At 39.7% G+C, this 24,377-nt stretch overlaps 2 protein-coding genes across 2 annotated transcripts; both read right to left on the bottom strand.

Annotated features, from left to right (window-relative positions):
• Window positions 1-6,323: 6,323 nt before the first annotated feature.
• Window positions 6,324-18,136, bottom strand: gpr63 (G protein-coupled receptor 63). The gene is made up of 2 exons (XM_006796247.3): window positions 17,665-18,136; window positions 6,324-11,385 (listed from the first exon to the last, which is right to left on the bottom strand). Exon 2 carries the CDS (start codon window positions 11,268-11,270, stop codon window positions 10,035-10,037), a length of 1,236 nt encoding a protein of 411 aa, XP_006796310.1. The 5' UTR covers window positions 11,271-11,385; window positions 17,665-18,136; the 3' UTR covers window positions 6,324-10,034.
• A 1,430-nt stretch (window positions 18,137-19,566) lies between these two features.
• On the bottom strand, window positions 19,567-23,103 carry ndufaf4 (NADH:ubiquinone oxidoreductase complex assembly factor 4). Its single transcript, XM_006796246.3, has 3 exons — window positions 22,910-23,103; window positions 22,692-22,786; window positions 19,567-21,345 (listed from the first exon to the last, which is right to left on the bottom strand). The coding sequence occupies exons 1-3, from the start codon at window positions 23,043-23,045 to the stop codon at window positions 21,043-21,045; spliced, it is 534 nt and encodes a 177-aa protein (XP_006796309.2). The 5' UTR covers window positions 23,046-23,103; the 3' UTR covers window positions 19,567-21,042.
• Window positions 23,104-24,377: the final 1,274 nt, after the last annotated feature.

Raw genomic sequence — 24,377 nt, 5'->3', positions numbered from 1 at the left:
AAGTTAGTTAGTTAGAAACAAGACAAAATACAAACTGTGGAAGAGAGCCGAAGATTAATAGTAAGAGTTGTGTATAAACTCATTGGAAGTGAAAAGAGGTTAATTCAATTCAATTTTTTTTTTGTTTGTTTTTTTTTAGTTTTATCTATATAGCACCAAATCACATTAACAACTGCCTCAAGGCGCTTCATAGCGAAGCCAAGTCAAGCCACTCCTGCAACCCTAGTTGGATAATTGGTTGAGAATGTGAATGAATGAAAGTTGCTCACACTTCATACTTGGCATTATATTTAGCATATCTCCTGCCACATTCCTTACATACGAGCTGTATGACACTTTGGTGCTATATAAATAAGATTACATTGAACTGAAAAAGAACTGAATTAAACTGAATTGGCCCATCAACTAGGACAACTTTGCTTTGGGATATCCTGTCATGGGCAAAAACCTAAACAACATAACTTCTCCACAATAAGACAGTGATTCATGGAGGTGATTCGTGTAAATGCAAGATTCAATATTTTTTTAAATAACATAATGCATCAATTTTAATCACATTTGGCCCCAGTGGGACTGCCTCAAATGACAGCAGTTAGTCCCACACAGTTTCACAGGGTAAATTGCTCGTAGTGTCCATGTAATCCATGTTTATCTTGTCAATAAAATCAATGTTGTTGTTTACATAAAGCCCTAAAAGCCTCTCTTAAATACACCTTTGTACATCGTGTGCTGATGATTATAACGCTAGGCAGCTCTGACAGTGCATAGCAACAACTGTTTGCTAAAGCAATGCACAAGCATTCCTGATATCTAACCGACCAATCTCAGTGAACATATTGATTCATGAGCTGACAGATCACTGCTTAAGCGGTTCAGGCTTTTATTTTTATAAACTTTCAGCTCTGCCCTTGCAGGATGATTTGGATGCTGCATGACTGTCACCAAGGGCAACAAGACAAGGACTTGAGTCTTCCAACGCTAAATTTTTAATTTAAGGTGTCAGTGTTTCATAGAGGATATAGCATGCAAAGGATTCCCAGAAGATAATCTCAGGGCGTTTTCCCAATAGGATTCATAGGACACTAGTGGGTGTGAGCAACAGCCATTAGCAGCTTTACCTTATGTTAAAGTATTTACATTGGATGTGAGAAAGGAGCTTGGGTCACTTTCAAATTCACTTTCCAATTCAATCAATAGCCTTTATGTAATCACACAAAATGAAGAAATGCAACATTTCAACTATTAATAAACGTGTGATTGTTAAAAAAAAATCATAGACTGTATATAAAAAAAGGAACATCAGGCATTCCAGCTGTTTTTGGACCACATTTTAATGCCTCATTATATGCACTTTGACCCCTGAAATGATGGTATCGTAAGAGCTAACGCCTGCAAATTTGATTAGCAAGTTGCTGACACAGTTTTAGAAAAAAAGAAAAAGAAACAAAAGAAAGAATGAAATGTGTAAAAATAAATAAATAACTATTAATATACAACAACCTAGTAGCTGTGCCACCAGATAAATGCTGTAAAATAATAGAATACATCACATAAAAATACAGAATTTCTCCATAATTAAAATATAGTTTTGTAACTTTAATTCACCTGAGATTTCATACATTTTTACAGATTCTTTATGCTAAATGAAAAGTTAGGTGGCACAAGTACATGCGTAAAAACAATTAAATAGCTCAGACAAGGCTGTAATATGAATAATCTGATTTTTAGTTGGGTTTTATTATACAACTTGATGTGATTTTTCTAATATTTAATATAATTAAATACCAGCCATTTAAGAAAGTCAAAATCTTGTTGTACAACTAGTAACTGACTTTATAATTACAACAAAATTCTAATTTTTGATTATAGTAATTGTAATATGGGTTTTTCCATGTAATTTAAAAAAAATCTTGTATTGTACTGTTGAAGTGCACCATGGCATATAAATATATGTCAAGAAAACATAACATAACAGTTTCAGAATGTTCGTGCATCCGCATTGCTTATCTTATAAATGGTCCATTTTCCTTGCCTAAATTTTTCTTATGGAGCTAGCTGCTTGGTAAAAGTCTTTGGGTACTCTTCCAAAGTGTTGAAAGTTCCACACTGCTCCTTTAAAAGTATCTAGACTCCACAATGGCCTCTCCATCTACAGTCTGTTTTCTTCCCACAGCTTTGCAGATTTGAAAGCTAGCCAGCTGTGGTTGATGTTGCACTGCAAGCACAGCCAATGTTTACAGATATCTGCGGAATTACTGATAATCTTCATTTTTTTTTAATTGCAACAGTTTTTAAATATGCATTTGCTATGTAAAACTCGAATTTAGTAGCATTGCATATTTGTCAAATTATATTCAATTTGTGTCAATTTGAGCCATTTTCTTTAGAAAAAAAACATTACAATTTTATCATTACTCACAGCTTGTTTTCCTGATATATATGCATATCATGTATAGATACCATAGTGATGCTTTTTAATGCTGTTTCAATGAACCTGCGAGTCCCTGAGGACTTAATATGCCTCATGTGTATTTTAGAGGAACTGCAGCTTTATTCTTTACAGTCACAGTCCTTGAGGTTGCCAGATGGAAATAAGCAGAAGACTGAACTCTGGCATTCCCCTTTGTTTGGAAATAGGATTTTATTTAATGATTAACAAACAATTTATTCAATTTTACATATAAAGTGCCAAATCACAATGACAGTTGCCTCAACGCAAAAGAACACACAACTTAACTGGAGTCTGTTTAGTTTGTCAACAGAGTGACACTCAGTTGAAATAATGTCAGAGCAGTACACACAGAAGGATATTCACAAGTGGCCCCTTGACTTTTCCTCATCTGCTTAGGTGAACATCCCCGTCTACATCCATCCTCTGTCACCATGCCTCCTCATGAGACATCTGCAGGTTCCTGTTGCTTAGTAATAGTCTTCAGTGCTATGATTAAAGTGAGCTTCAAAGCTCTGGACACGCTCATTACTCACAGCAGCCTGCATAATGAATCCCTGGGAGGAAGATGATTAAGAACAGCATCCTTTGTAATCAAGAGTGTGGTGGGGATCAAATTCGTCTTAGTGTTCAGTCTATCTGTGCCTCAGCCATCCGTAGCAGGTCAATGAGGTCACTAGAGAAATGGCCAGTCAGCAATCTAAGAAAAACAACCTGCTGACCTTTTTGTGGATGGTTGGTGTTCTCTGCATGATGCTACAAGCAGCCAGGATCTCATTTGCCTGGCTTTCATGTCTCACAGTCGGCACAGATACATTTGTCTTTGATATGTACTTTGGGTTGACATTAAAGGCGGACTGTTCTGAAAAAAATTCAGATTACTAACATCCATATGTAGGTCATACTCACTGTGATATGGGACGTTATCAGACAGCAGGTGTCATTTATTTTTATTTTACAGTCACAGGATACACACACACACCAAAGGATGACTTTCCACAACATCATAACAACCTTTGAAAATCTTTCACTTTCAGCACTCTTCACTGTATTGTATATGAACTCCCTTAGTTACAGTCATTCACCCTGCAGAGAACCCAAACAGCATGATGCTACAACCACTATGCTTCAGTTTCAGGATGAAAGCATCAGGCGTAGCGCAGTCAACCAACACATTCTCATCCTGGGGCTGTCTGTCAGGTCTTCTCTGTAGCCAGTCCCAGGCCTACAACTTCCACATCTGGAGTTTAGAGCGGTGGTGGCAATAGCTACAGGTTTAACAGCCAGGAGACTGGTATGTGTCTCGTGCCGACTTACTCAGTGATTCTTTTGATGTTTCTTTCATATTTATTATTTCAAAAAACCCCTGTTTTGGGTTAGGGCAGGGGTCAGCAACCTTTAAGACCCGAAGAGTCATTTGGACCCAGTTTCCACGCAAAAGAAAACACTGGGAGCCGCAAATACTTTTTGACATCTAAAATGAAGATAACACTGTATATATTGGGTTTTTTTTACCTTTATGCTTTGTATAAACAACTAAGGTGTGTTGCTTAAATCCATGAAGTGCTATAGAGAAAAATTACATTTTACTTATGTAATTAACACATTTTGAACTCTTAAAGAAATATAACAAAAGGAAAGACACCCAGCTGAACTAAAATGATCCATGTAGCAAACAAAAACTGTTGTGAGCTGCCACCCTTATATCGCCTTTGGGCTTTTGGAGCCTTGACCTGACTTTTAAAAAACGAATTGGAAAAAAGCACTATGCTGCTAAAAAATGAAAAATAGATATTTGCAAAATTCTGCCTAAATATGTATTTTACCTGGTTAATGTGTGTGGTGGGGCATTGTCTGCAGCGCCGCTGCAGGGGAGGCGGACGCACCTGAGCGGCACCCGCAATCACGCCTCGCCGCCTTAACGTCTGTGCCATCTATGCTGTTGTTGTTGGTGTGTGTCGGGCTGTGAGCTGCAAAGCTACAGCCGGCTGTATACGTACAGCAACCGTGTGTGAAAAGTGGTCAGTAAAGAGATGCTGAAAAGCGTGTTCATGGAAACATCGTTGGGTCTGCTGTGGTATGTTTACAATGGGACTTCTGCTCCTGAACCTCTGCGCACAGCGTCTGCAAATCGGGGCTGTACGAAGTCCCTTCATCTTTAGGATGGGGCAGGACTGTAAGCTGTCATCTGTGAGGAGTGAGCGGTGTTTGTTTTTAACATAGTTCACGGTGGAGAACAGCTGCTGACATAATGTGGATCCGAAGATCCATAATTGGCCTCGGTTGAAAGTCTTGATAAATGCACGGCGTTTCGGCGGGTATACCGGCTTCCGCGAGTGTGACGCTTATTTTGAGCGATGAAAAAATAATAGAATATAATTTTATTTTTATATTTCAATATTACAACGATCTTCCAATTTAGAACTACAAGTTAAAAAAGAACTACCTTTAATAAAATACACTTCAGCTAAATACTTCTAATTTATTTTCCCAAACCACGCAGAGCCGCATGCGGCTCCGGAGCTGCAGGTTGCCGACCCCTGGGTTAGGGTTTTGCCCATATTCAAGGTAGGATTAAACTTCATGTTAATGATTCTCACGGAAAAATATTGATATTACACATGTAGCGGTAGCAGGAAAAATGAAGGTAAAACACTTGACAGAAGTGATCACATTTGCCGTTTTAACCTTGTGATACTTGCTAATGAAGATGCTCTTCACAGTTATTAAAAGTAGATTGTGATGTCATTTTTGCAAAGGGCATATGGGGGTGGTAGTTACTCAGTTAGCTTTCTGAGTAATTATACAAGGTAAACAAGAATATATCAAAGAGTCAAACTCAATGAACTGAACAGTCACTAAAGCAGAGTTCCTGGTTCAGACGTAAACCTGGTGAAAAGGAGTAGACTATATCTCATCAATGCATGAATTATGCACAGAGCTGACACACACAGCAACAAGGACACCATTTCAGGAAAGAGATGATGCTTTTGGTGAATTTGACCATGATGTAGGACTTGGTATATCAGAAAACGTTACTGAGAAAATGATGCATACTTTTATCTAAATGGGCCACATATCAGGAGTATATGAGGAGTACTGGATGAATAAGCACTCAGTGGAGATGATGACAGGAAGTGGAGTCCCTGGGTGGAAAGAGAAGACACGGATGACGCATCGGAAGGAGGGTAATGAAGGCAGAGTTTGCAAAGAGGCGTTGTCACATAAACACATGGTTCCCATATGTGATGTCTTAAACATACAGCGTTCGAAAGAGAAAGATGAATAAATTAATTAATAATACAGATGCATTTTCAGTATCAAGCAGCCACACACTCATGTGTGTGTAAGCTGCACAGAGATGACGTGTAATTACATTTCTAGGGAGGTGCGCGTCAGGTCACAGAGTAGGCTATGTGATACATTACTCCACATAAAGTTATCATGAAAGGTGAAATGGTTATAGAGACCAAAACCATATTCAGTTATTTTATGAGGCTGTAAACAAGGTGCTTTATGTTGTAAGGTAGACCCTACAATAATACATACAGAGAAAAACCCAACAATCATGTGACCCCCTATGAGCACTTTGGCGACAGTGGGAAGGAAAAACTCCCTTTAAGCAGAGAGAAACCTGCAGCAGAACCAGGCTAATGGAGGGGCGGCCATCTGCCACGACCGGTTGGGGTGAGAGGTGGAAGACATTTTAACATGCAAGCTAGCCTCAATTACAGGGACTGCAGTCTTATATGTTGGGTCCCTGGTTTCTCACCTCTGTGGCAAAGAAGCTTGTTGGCTACATCCTGCCACTCTACCATCATGGGTCCAAAACTACGCTTTAAACAAAAACTCCACTTAAGACAGTTTACCAAGGTAAGAAATGTCTATTTCTTTATTACATTCAACAGTACAGTACACTGAAATTGCACATTTTCACCAGATATAGCAGCATTCTGACTGGCAAATGGACTAATTATTAGGCACAATCAAGACATTTAAATACAAATACACACGTTCAAATGTGTCATGGCCACTTTCTGACCACAAACAGATTCCACTTAGCTGTTAATGTACATGCCTGGTAAAACAAATTCTATACAGCTAAACACACTGTCTTCTACCTGCAACTCCAGTGGCAACAAAACATGTAAGGTCAGGCCAAGCCCAGGTTATCTTCTCAAAATAACACAAAAGAAACAAAAAGAAAAATCTTTTCTCTTGCACAACATGTGCCAATCAGTGCATTTCAGGAGTTATAAAGCCTTTTCTTGTATTTTTATAGTTTCCTTCAGACAACTTCTTCACTTAAGATAATGTCTTTAAAAAAAATTAATTAATTAAAAAAAACCTGACTGACACTGTCTCACCTTTGGAGGAATGGGTGATTATGGGCTCAGTAAATGCAGCAGTGATGGCTTTTGAGCAGGTTTATCTAATGCTGCGGTTTTGGATGAGCTGGTCTCTGAAGTACGGCTAGGTTTATATGATATTACTTCTTGATTTCAGGTGATATTTTTTGCCAAATGTAGGCTGATTTTAAGCGCAAAAAAGACAAGAAAAAAAAAAAGGAACTTTGGCACTAAAAAGTGAGGTGAAATCCCAGCTGTAAACTGCCTGAGCTGGCCTAGAACTAGCTTAGACTCTGAAGCTGCTGCAGGTGGAGATCAGTGTCTTCACATGTAATATGCAGCCACTTGTCAAAAACAAATGTACCTTTTGTTTGGTCTCTTATCTTATTATTTTTGACAAAACAAAACTTTTTGCATTTCACTTGTTATTTCCTGAATTTCCTGAATGGTTGAGACTCTACAGCCCAGGTGTCGAACTCCAGGCCTTGAGGGCCGCTGTCCTGCTTGTTTTCCAACTAACCTGCCCTTGTGCCTTCTTGGATGATCTGATATCCTCGTGTCAGTGTTGTTCCCACATCATCATAATAAACGTTGTTCCAGGTTCAACATTGCAAGTGAGCAATCACATTGTTGTGACGTCATACTTTTTCAAGCCAACCCATTCATTCATTTATGAAATTCGAATGTTGCAAGGACAATATGTATAATGCTTACCGTTTATTAAAGAACAGTATCCTGAAATGCAACGAATTCAAATTGCTGGATTGGCGGACAGAGGCGGTTTCTCGCAAGTTAAGTAGATTTTTTTTTAAGGCGGTTTTTTCCAAAGTCGCAAAAGTATGACGTCACAACAATGTGATTGCTCACTTGCAATGTTGAACCTGGAACATTTAGTATGATGATGTGGGAACAACACCAACACAAGGATATCAGATCGTGCGTAGCTTCTTATTGGCAAAGCACACCTGATCCAGGTAATCAGCAGCAGGTAGGGCAGGGATACCTCAAAAACAAGCAAGACACTGGCCCTCGAGGACTGGAGTTTGACACCCCTGCTCTACAGGCTCAAATGCCAAATGGACTTCCAGTGTGTTTCAAAAGATGTGCTCAAGATTCAAATTTGGCAGATACAGCAGATATAGATTTGAATATAAAGATGTATATACACTGTATATTAAGATGAACAACACAGAACCTAAAGATTCCCATTACCTACTGGCTGTTGTATATGTCAAATTGTAGGGTTTGGTATGGTAGTCCAGTTGCCATCGACCTGTTGGAAGCCTCACAACTTTCTGAGAATCTTCATACACTCCCTGATCATTTAAAGTCAGACTGACATTAACACTGCATTGAACCACTGTGGGGGTTTGAGGCTGATACTGCAAACACATCCAGTTGATCCAACCCAACCCAACAATAGAACATCATATCCCAACACACTGGACAGACTGAGCAGGTAGACTGCATGCACACCGGTAGGTCATTTTTGACTATCAGCAACAGAATCGTGCTTATTTAAAATGTTTGTTCTGGGTTGTTGGGTACAGGGTCTCAGTCGAGCCTGTTATATTCCACCAACTACTACTACTGATACTTGAACTATCAAGTATCAGAAGCTGATATTGAATCTACTGAGTCTTGTAAAATTTTTAATCTTTGGACCACAAATTTGTCATCAAATATTTTGAGCGTATCCTAAAGTGCAAACAAATAAAACAATTTTAATAATAATGGATTGGGTTTATATAGCGCTTTTCAAGGCACCCAAAGCGCTTTACAATGCCACTATTCATTCACTCTCGCATTCACACACTGGTGGAGGCAAGCTACAGTTGTAGCCACAGCTGCCCTGGGGCAGACTGACAGAAGCGAGGCTGCCATATTGCGCCATCCGCGCAACACCAGTAGGCGGCAGGGTAAAGTGTCTTGCCCAAGGACACAATGACCAGGACAGAGAGCCCAGGGATCGAACCGCCGACCTTCCGGTTACAGATGCACTTCCCAACCTCCTGTTCCACGGTCGCCATCATATAGACAGCACGTCAAATGACAGGTCCTGAGCTTAGATCACACAATAATCCCTGAACTCTACCCAGTTTAGTTAAAAGCCCCCCAGGTATTTATTATTTGCTTTTAGATGAAATTTCTTTCTTTTCTAATGTAAAAGCAAACAGATGGAATGAATCGTGGGTTCACTGTTGGTCAATCTTTGATTTGATCCTTACATCAAGTCTCTTTTTTCTTGTTTTTTGTTTTTAAGTGGTTTGAGTCTTAGGAATGACAAAGAAGCCCATTAAGTAGCGTTTAGTAGTGTTTTAATAATGTAGTCTAGTATTGTGTTTAATACTAGACTACATTAACCAGAAAAACTACCACAACAATCCTTAAGTGTACACATATGCACAAAGCAAGCTGCCTGGTGAAGCCAGCAATGATTCTAAAGGTATGTCTACTAACTGTTGCCACAAGAGGTCATCCTGAATGGCTATTTATGTTTACTTAAGCCAGGGGCGTCCAACTCCAGGCCTTGAGGGCCGGTGTCCTGCAGGTTTTAGATATCAGCCTGGGCCAACACACCCGAATCAAATGATTAGTTCATTACCAGGCCTCTGGATATCTTCACGACATGCTGAGGAGGTAATTTAGCCATTTAAATCAGCTGTGTTGGATCAAGGACACATCTAAAACCTGCAGGACACCAGCCCTTGAGGCCTGGAGTTGGACACCCCTGACTTAAGCCATGGTGCACAAACAACCTTTTTGCCTTTCAAAAGGATCGCCTCACTCTGAATTTCCTGCCCAACATCCGTAACTTCTAACCACTAAATGCAAATGCCATTCTGTCTGTTCATGACTGACTGTTGCTACTTCTTGTGGAAACTAAAGCTCAACCAAATCTTTGTTGATGAAGAATCCTCACATTCACATTTGATGTTTTAAAAATAAAACTTAGAAAGTACAGTTTCAGTACTGACAGTCAGGCCTTATATTGGAAATTTTGCGATTTCTCACCTGACAACCTTTAAATCTCTGGCATGTTGGACTCACCGTGTACCTCCCGGATTGGATCTTCAGTCTGGCTTCTGTAGCAATAACCCATTCCACCTCAGCCCCCTTATATTTTAATGCAGTGCTAACCTCAGTCTTATAGCCTGCTAAGTAAGAAGTAAACCATGAGAAAACCCTAGTGAGATAAGATGCATTTTAACAGTGTTTCAGAGAGGAGTTATGTCTTATACCACAGAGCGATGCTCTCCACATATATACACAGCGCTCGGCTGTATGCGCCTCTTTGTGTTGCCTGGCAGCTGAGGAAGAAACTTGAAATATTTGGGCATCAGATCGAGGCAGGCGTCGCGGAACTTCTTGATCCGCCAGTAGTAAATAAGAGGGTTGAGGGCTGACTTGAGGTAGCACAACCACAAGACCCATGTGCTGATTTGAAAAAAGCTGTCTTTGCGGTAGAACCTGTCACTGAAGGTAGTTACCAAGCTGAAGGCAGTGAAGGGTGCCCAGCACGCTGTAAACACAGAGAAGAGGATGAGGATGGTGGTGAAGGCACGGGTCTTGAAGCTCATGTCTATGTTCATCTTGAAGGGCTTCTGAAGGCTGAGGAGGCCCAGTTTGCTGGCCTGGCTCAGACAGACGCTGTCTGTTGTGTGGCTACGGATGCGAATGGCATTGTGGCGGATGGTGTTGAGGATGCCCATGAATGTGTATAGCATGACTGTGAAAGGCAAGAAGAAAAAAGCTAGCGTTAATATCAACACATAGGCGTGGTAACCAGGATCACTGCTGTAGCCAAATATACACTGAGGAGCTCTGGGTGGGATCTGTAAGGGAGGTGAGCCAACAGCTAGAGGGAAGGTGAAAATGAACGAGAGTCCCCATGTGACCACTATGAGCAGCTTGGCTCTCTGTGGGCTCAGCTTATCTTGCTTCTGGACAATAATAAGAAAACGATCAATGCTTATTATAAGCAGTACAGCTGCTCCTTCCATAACAAAAAACCAAAAGAGCATGGCGGAAACGCGGCAGAAAACATCTCCAAAAATCCAGTTGGTGGTCACCACAGTAACCAGAGCAAAGGGCATGTTCAAGATGGCCAGCATCATGTCCGCAAATGCCAGACTAGCCAGCAGAATGTTGATGGCTGAACGCATGGCAGACCTCTGGTACACCATCAGGCACACCACTATGTTTCCTGACAGTGCCACTAAAAGGATGGCTGCCATGACAAAGCAGAAGAAGATCTGCAGAGGTAGGCCAATGCCTTGCTGGATTTCCAGAGCATTTGCCGTTGGGGTGACTGGCTCCGAGGGAGACCCGGAGCCCAGGGAAATGTTTGCCACAGAGAGGTCTTCCATTGGTAGCCTCTCAGAAAGGTTCAGCAACCTCGTAACAACGCAGCAGAAACGGCTGTTAATGTCCCCTGTATCCAGGAGGGGAACAGTAGTGGAGAGAACCATGCTTCTCGAGGGTGAGCAGGCATCATTGCAGGAGAGTTCACATAAAATCTGATGGCAGACATGCAGATCTCATCTCCCCAAGGCCACACGGCACCATCTTCATGGTAGCAAGACCCTAAGACAAAAATAAAAATATGTTAGAATTCCATTATGGATTATTGTAGGGTCTACCTTACAATCAGTTTGTGGAGAGCAGATTTCCGTGTTTAAGGATAATAATTTGAGTTGTCACTACCAGACTAAACACAAGTTGACCGATGCAGGGGGTCAATGGTTTAGGGAATACCAGTTTTCCTATTTGCATATTACACCATTACAGCTACAGGATATAACTATTCTGTCTTAGCACGAGACGCCTATTCATTTTCTATTTAAAAACACACTTAACAACACTTCCGTCAATGTATGATGTGTCAGAAAGGACGCTGAAACAGAAACAAGGTTGCCATGTTTGGTACAATAGTGATGATCCTTCACGACTGGAAAACTACAATCAACTGAGGCGTGGGGTGGACAAATGCATTGATTTCCAGCAACAAATAATTAAAAAGTTGAGCAGGACTCGTGGGTATAAGTGTGTGTGAGTTATACACTTTTACAAGTTTAAGGAAGTGGACAAAATTTGGCTGTAAAAAATTAATGGCAAGTGCTCCCACATAGTTTAAACAAGCTGAAAAATCCAAGTATTTTGAAATAATATGTAAAATTTGAACAAAGCTCCAAGAACACAGAGTCCCGAAAGATTTCATGATACTGTAAATTGGGGTAATAAAATAGGATGTTTCTACCAAAAGATTGGTACCTGAGTAAAATATGACTCATTTCAGTTTATTTAAGCAATCAAAAACACAGAGCCTTACTGTTTTAGAACAACAGACCAACACCATGACGGAAATCTTTACAAAACAGAGGATGAATTTCTCACAAAGACCTTTTTACAAAACTGAAACTAAAATGTCAAAGTTTACTAGACAAAGATAAAATTCAATGAGCAACTGTTTTCTTTTTCATCATTTTGTTAAGTGTGTCTGATTGTATCTTGCCCCCAACCACGTACCTATTAAACTAATTACATCTTTGAAATAAATAGCATAAAGTTTATTTTCCAGTATACAGAATTAAGCCACATTTAAAAGTGGAATACAGAAAGACAAATCTGTCTCCAAACAGAAACACATTGTCTGGTGTGTTTGGCTAAGCTGTGATAAGAAATCCTATTCCAATTTTTTTTTTTTACCCCTGAGAGTGACAGAAAGCTAGTGCTCAACCGGACACAAGGCAAATACTGCAATAAAAACCCTTATCACTAGTATAAACACTGGAGGCATTGCAGGCAGGCCAGCTGGTATTATTACAATAGGCAGCAAATGGCAGATATAATACATGGGCAGCACCAGAGAGTCCATTTGTTAATAGGATAACTTTCCACACAAATTAAGCTTTTTAGTATTTTAGTTCTGTGTGGGTGTAAAAAAATAAACAAATATCAAACCAGTGTAATTATGAGCAATTACTGTGACAACACTGCATTTAAGCCTGTTAGAGGGATCTGTACTTTGGCTGTGCTGCTGTGATACTAGGATATGCAGCCATTTGACAGATAGCGCCATCTCTTCAGCACACCGGAGGAGACAAAAACCTACAATGCGAAAATAAACGGCAGTGTAATCGGGCAGAGTTTATTTTGTTCATATGCTGATGACAAGCTTATTGTCTGCCACAATTTCCACAAGAAGAGCAAGGAGCAGCCGGTTTAATCTTCTTGGCCCAGTTCCCACTTCATTAACTCTGCATTCAGTGAGGTAGACTGCTGCATGTCGGCCTCAACAGGTAGGGTAGTGTTCGCTGCTTTTGGGTGCAATGACCTACGATGTTAAAAGAGCCACTCCAGTGTCCCAGCAGTCAAGTGATCCTGCATAGGAAATGAATGATCAGGTACTTGGTGTTCTGAACGACAGGGAAATGTTTAAACAACTGCAGAGGCACTGCAATTATGTAATGAGAATATGCTTACAGCTTTTCACACATCTTGTAACCTTGAATTGCTCAGAGGGAAAAAGATTTGTTGGGAAACTGCCCAGTGAGCTCACAATGGTGCTCGTGATGTTACTGGGAGGTGCCAGTTTTAACACAATAATAGCCAGTTCAGATACCGTGCTTATTTCGAATAGCACCGTTACACACTGGTGTGTCTGTGAGAGAAATACCAGTGTTTCCCCTCATATAGCATTATTTGGACAGGCTGCTGAGTTACACGATCACCCACCCGTGTATGTTTGAAGAGTTACTTAAAAATTCTAATCTAGAAATAATGCAACGTGTGCTGGATTAAGTAGAGGACAATCCCTTGCTATTATTTCAAAGTTCAGTTGCTGCTTGCCAGTTAGCTCCTGCCCTTCCCCGTGTCATGCTTCCCTCCTGCCTGTACTCTAACAGTTGGTAATCTCTGCAGTCTTATAAATGCTGCTCCGATGTCCTTGAAATGAAGCAGCTACAGAGAGGAGGGTAGACAGAAACCTGCGACCCAGGGCTCTCGTGTATAACCTTGTTTTTAGGTACCTTTGAACATTTCACACTGATTTTTTTCCCAGTGATATCATGCCTTGCATTCAAATGACTTATGGCTTTAATTTCCCATACCATCTACCTTTGCTTATTTGTAACTAAGCATAGACTTTGCAGCAGATCGTACACAACGGTGCGAAACGGTTACAGGGAGCACTTTAAAGTAGTCGTATGAGATATTACTTTTAAAATAAAAACTACAGACTGTGGAGAGCAGGGACTCTAACTTAAAGAGCTCTTGCACAGTAGTGAAAGCACAAGTGGAAGGAATGTTACCACAGATCCATTTAGTACATTAGTTTTCCGAGGATCTAGCAGAGATGTTGTGATTCACAAGATATCCGAGTGTCCTTATTGTCTGCATTCAAATGTTCTGGAAGAATAAAGATTTAGTTGGTTTTGCTCGTGTTTATTTAGCATTAGTTAGCAATGCTAATACCGATTTCTGGCGATCTAAAAAAAAAAAAAGGGATATTCTGATATATCGGTGAAAAAACACATTTCCCTATGATTTACTATGTGTAGTTATTTTAATTACACATTTATGCACTGCCTGACTATACCTAGAGCAGCTGTTTATTGTTTCTGGTTTTCTTAAAAAATGCATTTGGAACACCAGCAACAAGGCTGAATGGTGTTGAAGGTTGTTCCAATCTCTTCTTTACTTTTTAAAATGTTCATTTATCTGCTATAAATAAAGATGAGGTTCGTTCATCCATCCAGATTCAAGTCTAAGCAAAGATGACCAGATTTACATCTACCCAGCCACTTCTTCCATTCAGTTATTCAGTTCATTCTGGGAGACTTCAAAGCATTCCCAAGCCAGCCAAGAGATATAATCTCTCTAGTGTGTCTTGGATCTTCCCCAGGTAGTCCTACTGGTGGGACATGAAACAGGTGGTGTCTGGGAGGTATCCTTGTCAAATGTTCAAACCACGTCAACAGGCTCCTTTTGATGTAGATGAAGAGTAACAGCTCTACTTCAAGCTCTTCCCAAATAATCGCGCTCCTCATCTTATCTTTAAGGGTGAAGAAAGATTATTTACACTGCGTCTATCCACAACCTCAATCTTGTTGTCACTACACAGAGTTTGTGGGTCTATGGTCTCAGATTTGGAGGCGCCAATTCACTTTACACTCAGGCGCCCTACTGCAAGCTGGGGGTCAAGAAGTCAAATGAATCCTATGCCAATACAGTTTCAGTTAGATGTTAACATCCACTTATTTTATTGAACTGTTCTTTTCCCAGGGTGGAATCATTGTGCATACATCTTTAATCACTTATTAAAAAAAACAAAAAGAAAATTCACATTTGTTTTGGATTTTCTATAGCGCTAAAAGTATAAATATACGATATAAGATTTGGTTGAATGTCTCTTTGGATGTTACAAATTGACTGGACACTTCTGGTAGCCATAAAGAAAAGTCTGACATAATTCTGGATGGATATTTGACCACTTTTCTTGGCAGAATATTAAGCATTAAATTAAATTGATTGGCATGGGGGTTTTAAAACTATTCCACAGATTTTTAACAGGTCTGGGGTTGGTGTGTTAGGAAAGCTATTCCAAAGGTTTTATCAATTCCAACACCAGTTTTGATGTGTAAATGGGATGATGTTCCTATTAAGAATTATGTCCAAATGTGGAACTTCTAGCTGCTGATTTTATGTGAAGTTGAAGAATTTAGAGGCAGTCCTCTGTCTTCGTTATTCCATCCACTTTGTGCAATGTATCAGTACCACTAGGAGCAAAACAGCCTTAGATCATGATGCTATCACCACCATGCTATTGGCTAACTAGCTCAATCTTTTGTCTCATATGACCATAAAATTTTTCTCCAGAAGGCATCTGGCTGGTCTATATAAGCTTTTGCAAATTTCAGTCAAACATAAAACTGTTGATTTTGAGCAGAGCCTTCTATCGAAAGCTCCACAGTACACAGTGATGCTGGTGTTCCAGCAGTTTCCATTTCACGGCAGGCTTGAGCCTTGGTAGTTTCTGAATTATTCCTGGAATTCCAAACCGATCTCCTCTCATCTGAGGCTGACAGTTTGAGTCTTCTTAAAAACCTTAGCAAAGTGGTGACACATATGAATAACTTGTACTTAAGCACAACTGTCTTAACTGATAATCACAAAATCTGCAGTTATTTAGAAATGACTCTAAGAAATCTTGTCAACTTGTATGAATTCACAATTCTCCTTAGAACTTCGAAGTTTACTGGATTTTCCCATTATTCTGAGTGTGGGTCACTGCAATGAATGCCATCACAGAGAAATTACGAAAGAGTAGTCAATCATGATCGCTAATCAACAACAGACCGTGTCAAGTTAAAACATACTGCACCATCTATTAAAAGATTATATTTGACACTGTATGTATTCTTTTTAACCTGTGAGGATTACATGAAATCCCCCCAAAAATACATGATGAGCGAATGTAAACTTCTGACCACAACTGAAGTCAGTAATATTCAATTCAATTCAATTTTATTTATACAGCGCCAAATCACAACAACAATAGCCTCAAGGTGCTTCATATTGTAAGGTGGGTGCTTTACATCCTACAATAATACATACAGAAAAGAACACAACAATCATATGAACCCCTATGAGCAAGCACTTTGGCGACAGTGGGAAGGAAAAACTCCCTTTTAACAGGAAGAAACCTCCAGCAGAACCGGCCATAACTGGAGACCATAATACTGGCCTAACAATAATAGGTTTTACCTGCCTCATGTCAACTGATTGAGTTAATCCTTTCTCTTCCAGACATTTTGAAAAATAGCAGCTTCAGAAAACGTAGCAAAATATATACATGGAAGAAATGAACACCACTGAACAGCCTATCACAACCGCTGCGGACCGCATCATCCATCATGTAGTTACATTTTGGGGGCAGTGCATGTTAGGCTACAGCATCAGTTACAGCAAAGGGGTTCAGAAAGGTTTGTGGCTACGCTGTACCTATAACGTAGTTTTAACAAAGTATAATTTCACTGTCAGACTGAGTGGAAGAAGTGCAACTGTAAATGACAGCAGTATACTGTTGCATTATATGTGCCTCACAAGTCAGATGTTGCAGCAAGTTTAACAGTTTTACTGCTTTTTCGTGCATTACAGCCAGATTATCAAGTCAGGGTTGGTGGAGGGTTGCTCCAACTTTACTAACTGGTTCAACCACTTTATGCTTAACCATACAACCCTCACACCAAGCTGAAATTACACTGAATATCTACTTTCATTTGTTTCACTGTTAGCCTTTTGTAAAATAAAATGTATTAATTAAAAAAAAACTGTAAAATTAGATTGCTGTATGCATTTACTTGCTACATTTATTTTATAAACTCAGAAAAAGAATGTTTCAGTGAAGGCTGATGTTCCCTGGATGGTTTCCAGTCTCTTCCACGCACTGAGGACTGAAGCTTATTGAACACTGGTACTGGATTGGTACTTGGCACCGGTAGATACCCCTCAAAGACAGATGAACAACGACCTTAATGGAATATTAGTGCCTAGTACTTTATTCAGACCAGGCCTTCCCTTCATCCACCCCCAACTCACAGCTGTTTATGCCAGGCCGGAGCAGCTCGCCGACCGCTGTTTCACAGAGCATGAAACCGCTTATTTCGACAGGATTCGGTGATTTGGAGCCATCCACTCAAGCTCAGAGACCGAGAAAATAAACAGACACTTCACATTACTGCAAGCGACAAGAACAGCGGGTGTTCGGAACAAACGGCCTAATTCATGTTTTAGCACAAAACATGAATGTCATTATTACACCGCTGCTGGTCGGGTTTAAAGTATACTCGCTAATATTATTACCTGCTTCATTCTCCCATGCTGGAGCTCAGGAGCAGCTCAAGTACAGAAGCTCAGTCCGGAAAATGGAGCATCTCACCTCCAAAAATCTTCATGGTCGTCGGTGTAGAGAAAGACACATAACTGCTGATGTACTCGAGAAAAACCCTGTTTTAGCTTTAAATATACATATATATATATATATATATATTTTGGCAACAGCGCGACGGCCGGTGATGCCACCACCTCCACAAATGAAGGCTCAGAAGAAAAAAAAAGTGAAATCCGTGTTTGGTCAGAACGGCTTTGTTTCCAGCAACAGCTGCTTATCCGCGGCGGGAAAACGGAAGGTTTCCTACTCGAATCTTTGTTTTCCTTCGTCCATATGTGAGGTGTGAACGGCCCATCCTCCACTGACAAATGTACCAGTGTCACTGTATGTGAGCGTCTACTGTACGGAGCCCAGATTTTCCTCATACGGTTCTAAACTACTCTCACTGGCTGCTGCCTGCGGGAAGGCGCAGACACCCACTACTTCCTATATTGCCTTTCAAAATAAAGAACTAGTTGTGTTTTTTAAATAGTGTTTTTGAGTGGATGTAAAGTTGATTTGGTTGTTTTCGTGTGATTTATGTTATAAACAGTACACCTAAAAAGCTCTTAAATGCTGTAGCAGTTGTCCCACCTCAGCCTTCCGCATGGTATAAACAGTTTGCTGCCTCGCACTGAAAATCATCTGATGATGATTTTTCAAAAACAAGTTTTTCTTGTAAAAGTCCCACTTTATTTGTAATTGCAAATTTTGTCACAATATCTTAAAAAAATGAAATGTGTATGAATAGGGTTTTTTTTTAAAAAAAAGATTGTGTTGAAAAATAAATAGCTAAGCTTTAACTCTAAAATAAATTTCATGGCGTATGGCTAAATTGTTGTTTCTGCATTTTTGATTTATAAATCAATTATCTGCATTATTTTGAAGATAAGGCTACACAGTTTCCGGTAAGGTTTGAGTTCCTTGATAACTGACATACACAGAATGTCATGGGCAAAAGTGGATACTCCTAGTGAGGTGCCCCGTTTCGAGCACCGTCCAATAGAAAGGATAGACTGTGCAAGTGGGGCGTGGTTTGTTTTAGCGGAAGTGCTTTTTGGGGCATGTGCGGATGCATGCAGTGGGTGGTAAAGATAACAAAGACAGTACATTAGCGCTAAAGTAATCACGGTGTTTTCAGGATATTGTGCAGTGTGGCTGGTCGGTACAAGAAATTCAATTATTTGAAGATTTTTTTTCCTTTTATTTGAAAAATTGTGCGTATATGCAGCAGATGGTATAAATGCCACAGGATTGTTTTCACTCATAAATATACTCCATGATGTGGCTCCATGACTTCTACATTAAAATGCATGAAAAACAGCCCCATCCATAGAACTTTGGACCCACGTGTTAGACAACACTCATCTCCTTTGTCAGCAAAACAACATTACCGAGCATCACTGTCTTACCTGGAATGCTGAGTAATCCAGATCTGTGACACTGGTGGATGGGGTGGATGGAGTCAAAAAAAAAAAAAGTCAACATAACAAATGTCAGTGAGTTCATACGTAGCAATAAACAGCTACATTTTAGACACGACACTGTCTGACATCTTTAAAAGAACATTTCAACAAATTAGCTGCTGTTTGTTGTCTTTTGTGTGTGGTTTGTACAGAGGAATTACTCTCATCATACAAGCCTGTATACAAGCACAGTATCAGCAAACAGACTTTAACTACTACAAGTGACAGTATTAGAGGAACTGCACTTTCATTCCCAGGCTATAGCTTTCATTATTGGACAATAACTCTGAAACAGGACAAACTAGAGCTATATTTGACTCCTCATGTGAACCCAATTCAAAAGTTAAACAGTAGAATCTTAAAGTGGTCTAAAATAGAAATATGTATTTATTACCACAGATAGTGAATTGTATGATTTGTTTGCTCTAATGAGTACAGAGGTGGAGTTAGCCATTAGCTTAAAACAATAATAGCACTTAATTTGCACCATTTTATCATGTGATCTGCATTGTTGAAAAATAAAACCTGACCCATGATTTTTTGTATTTTCATCTACTACTGACCTGCGTTTAGATATGCGATTTAGTTCAATGCCTCCACAGACTGTATATAAAAGATGGAAGCTGAAGTCAAAAATAAATTCTGTATCTGATTAGCAAAATATGAGAAAAAGACTTTTTAGCCCCCTTGACCTATTTCCTCATAAATTATGGTTACTTTTTTTTACTAAGAACATTAGACTTTAGTTCATGTTTGACTCGCATACAAATCCACCCCCTCACTCAATATGTATTTGACAACATCAAGATGGTGTTTGTTAAAATATTCAAGGGTTCAAAACATGACTTTACTATCAACTGGCAACATCACAGTTGGCTACACCCAGTTTTGTTAACAAGGTCTGTTAAGGCTAACGTCGGTTTTCAATGACACTCAGTATTGATGTTAAAAAATGTCACAGAATTACTAATTTTCTATAAAAGTGACATGTATTTTCTACCCAGGAGATAAGTTCTATATACCTTAACAAGTTCAGCTGTGCACCAGAAGCAGGTAACTGTAAAACTGTGTAATCACATGAACTTCAATACTGACTGATGATGACACAAGGACAAAAAAACAAAACATAAAACTGGATTAACAAAGAAAGCTGATAACCACACACAAAACAGCATTTATCCCTGAAGTTCTTGGTTTTGCCAAGGCTTTTGTCAGGCAAGTTTGGTTACATCAAGCTGGGTTTTTGGTGCACCCCCCAGGTCACAGGAAGTGATGCTAGTGTAGCTAATTAGAGAAGTTCCTCCTGTTAATTGTATCTTTGGATCAGGTTTCCTGACTGAGATGCCCAGGGGACTTATAGTTATGCAAGTTATGGGAATCCCAGTGCTAACTGTGCTAGCCTTTTCTATTTGCTTACTGTCTTTATGCTAAACTAGGCTAATCACATCCTGACTCTCATGTAACTCAAATATGAGCCTGTCCATCTGAATGTCACTCTATGAAGAAAATCTAGTAAATGTACTTTCCAAACTAATGAATGACTCCGTTTGATGTATCCACCTGCATAATGACATCACCCAGTTTTAGATTGTTTTATTTTCATCAGATAACTAACCAATAAGATTGCAAAGAAGAGTAAATATCTAGAATTATTCTCATGTTTATTGTAGGGGTGTTTTGTATCTTGCAGTATGTCCCATGAAATTTCCTATGATCTCATCTCCATGTCAGCAATATGTAATGTCCAAGCTTTCAATCAGCTCATTCTTGCAGTGACAAACACTGAAAAGCATAAATAAATTAAATACGCTGTACTTTTCCACAGAGATGTCAGAGACTCTAGTCCTACGAAGCCTTTATCTGCTTGGCTTTTTCAGTCTTGGGTGGTATGATCTCAACCTTGAAGGGGACAAAGAAATCTAAAAGAGCTTTTGTTTCTTTCAAGTCCAGAGAATACTCTTGTGCGATCTTTTCGGGACTCCACGTCTGAGGCTGGTGCTGGTGGCTGCCCATAGCCTTCAGAGCCTCAGCAATGGTCAGTTTACCAATGGGAACATCTGTGAGCTCCACCAGGCCCAACGGAGATGCTGGGACACTGAACTTAAGAAGTCGTCGCTGTTCTCTCCCCGCCATCACGTCCTTCGATACCTGAGGGAAGAACAAGCAGTGAAGAATAACTATTATGAATAATAAAAATCAACATTTAAAAACTTTTGGCCAGTGCACATGCAAATCCCACACAGGAAAGTCAGGTTTGAAGTTGTGAATGACAGATTGGCTAATTTCCCAAGTTCAAAAAGTTCCCTATCGCAACACAACAAGGACGTCCACCTTACCTTTATGATACTTTGTGGCATAAAGGTAACCTAATTACATTTGCAATCATAAATGTAACAAATAATGCTAACAGATTTTTTTAATTATTAATCTAACAGATACTGAGTCCATTATTTATACTCTTAGATGCATGCATTAGTTAGATTTTATTTTACAGAGTCAGGAAAGAATATGTACTGTCTGATGCTATCTTAGATATGAAAAAAATGACTTCCAGTCTCAGCGTCAGCAATATTAAGCTTATTAATTTAACACTCTTATTGGAACTTGAACATAACTGGACAAAACTGGATTAGTGCATGCCTAACATGCATCTACATATTTGGTTGTTCCCTTTGAAATGTCTTGAGATATGAACAGCTATGAACAGATAAAAGGTCAAATTTAAGTAATGTGGATGCACATGAATATTTGACTATTCTGATTAAGAAATAGAAGCACAGTCACAGCTGTCCTCCTGCCATCATCCAGCTATGGACAGCCATGGTGGTATAAATTGGTCTGGCAGAGCCACAGAGGATTCAACTCTTCTTTTTCAAATTAAAAACTGAAAATAAAACTGATTCATTACAACACAGCCAAGCCTAGAATCATGGGAGCTGCAGGTGATTTATCACTGGTGGCTCACTACCATCAACATGGTTTGTTTGATGAGTGTTGATTAGGTTTTTAAATTTCTGTCACCTGATTACCAAGACTTGGATGGATAATTCTAAAAATAAATAAATAAATATATATTTTTTTTACTCGTGAGCACAAAAGCTCGACCTATTGTTTACGAAGACCAGCCAATTAGAAGAAAACAGGCTTAAAGGGAGCAGCAGGAGATTAGGCAGCTTGTTTCTAGACAGCAGCTGAACAGAGCAAAGACTATTTTTGAACTGTGTTCATGCAAAGCTACCTTAGCAGAGTCCAAGCATGAAACATATGTAGCTGGCGATGATAATGATAGTTCCCTTTTAACAGCCAGTGTTAATCAATAATGTATTTCTCTATTCTTCATAACACAGAATACATGAATGTCTCAACTTTGCAAAGATTCGACCTCTAAACGTCTGAATGACCCAAACTGAGAGCAAAAAAAAACTGACAAACAATGAATGATTGAGCAGAGCTGATGTAACAGCATTCAAACACTCAGGCAGAGTCAGTCTGACCTCTGCTGCAGCCGGTGCTGGATCTCTGGACTCCACGTACACGGACCTGAGGTGGTCCAGCAGCGGCGCGTTCTTCTGGTTCAACGAATCCACTTCTGAAAAACACAAACCGACGTGAGAATCGTCCCCGAGCTTTCTGAGGACACACGGATGAACGGTGAGCCTACCATGACCCCGGGTTAACTGTTACACAAGCCAGCTAGCACTCACTCACTTACCCTGCGAGCTGGAGGCTGTCGGTGGAAGATTGACCGAGTGCCGGGGCGCCGCTCGCGGCTTGTCCTTGGAAAGTTCTCGGTGCACTCGGTTTTCCAAGTTGTAATTCCTGAACACACGCGTAACCCGTGCACCCATGTTTAACAAATTGTCAAAGCCCGCTATGAATAAAGTTGATTCAAACTGCCGACGGCGAGCGAGAAGGTTATTTTTACAGGTGGAAATGTGAAAAGCGCAGAGGAAGCAGCAGCTACACCGTGTGGTTGGATGAGTTTATTGTTCCCCAAACGTAAGGATGCTGGATACAGGTCTTAGTTAACTCAATAAATTAAGAAATAAATAATTAGTCTCATAATTTAATTGAGTGTTTTTAATAAAACATATCTTTTTTTGTTTTGTTGTAAAAACCTGACTGCCAGTTTTAACAAGAAGAATCGTGATCTGAATGCACTGTTGTGTCAAACACACTTGCTTTGCCACGTGATGAACTCTTTATAGGCTCCTTTTAATTGTATTATTTAAAAAAAGAATTGTTCACATTACCATTTGTGCAGTTTAACAGTCAGTGTAAAACAGAAGAAAGGAGAGTGACAGAGAGAAGAAAAAAGAAAGAAAGAAAAATAAATAGGAGAAAATCTAAATACAAAGGACACAGCGTAAGTAAAGTAAGTGTATGTTTGTTTGTTACAAAACATACTTAACAATTAGGGTGAGAAGCCAACTATGTCTCCAAGGAGCCCTACTGAAGATGCAAGGACATATGTCCTAAACTTTGTTTTATCCAATAAGATAAACTTATCTCACTTTGTACTCATTAAAATTCAAAACAATAAACTCACTAGGACAGTGTTTATTGAGGTCAAGAGATCCAAGGGTGGTTTTCCATATGGCCATGAAACAATCTTCTGTTTCAAGGCACTTTTCTTTTCCACTATTTAATTCCCAAAACTATCCATCTTTATATACACAGCAGAGTAAACCCAAGAAAGGATTTAGGAGATGATTCAGTAAGAAAAAAGCTTCAGACAGCCTCAGCTTATGGTATCATTGATCACTTTGTATATATCAGTTATAACCCTAAAATGTCCAGCAGAGGGCAGCATTTAATACTCTATCACATTCTAAGTGGGGTTATATGGCTGGCCTCTTTTTGGGGTTCAAGCTCATCAGATGTGTTTTTCAAACATGAACTGAACTGGCCCGTCAGGCCTGGCACAGGGAGGCTTTATTTGTTATTGAAGTAAAGGAAATAAATGAGCATTTAAACAGGTCAACAGAAGCCGGTCTTCATGTAAGGCAAGAAGCTGGGAACACATCTGGAGGTAATTATCTACTCAATCATAAAGAAACAGTTCACAGTATTTTTGTGAGGAGTGGAGGAATCAGCTCCCAAACTGGGAGCTGATGGAAGTCAATAAAAGGCCAGCCAGTGATGTTTCAGTTACATCAGCTACTGTCTCAACAAGAGAC

Source organism: Neolamprologus brichardi, chromosome 15 (assembly GCF_056152115.1).
Source record: "Neolamprologus brichardi isolate AB-2024 chromosome 15, ASM5615211v1, whole genome shotgun sequence".
Classification (NCBI taxonomy): domain Eukaryota; kingdom Metazoa; phylum Chordata; class Actinopteri; order Cichliformes; family Cichlidae; genus Neolamprologus; species Neolamprologus brichardi.
Note: the sequence above shows the minus strand (reverse complement) of the source record. Positions and strands in the feature narration are given on the sequence as shown.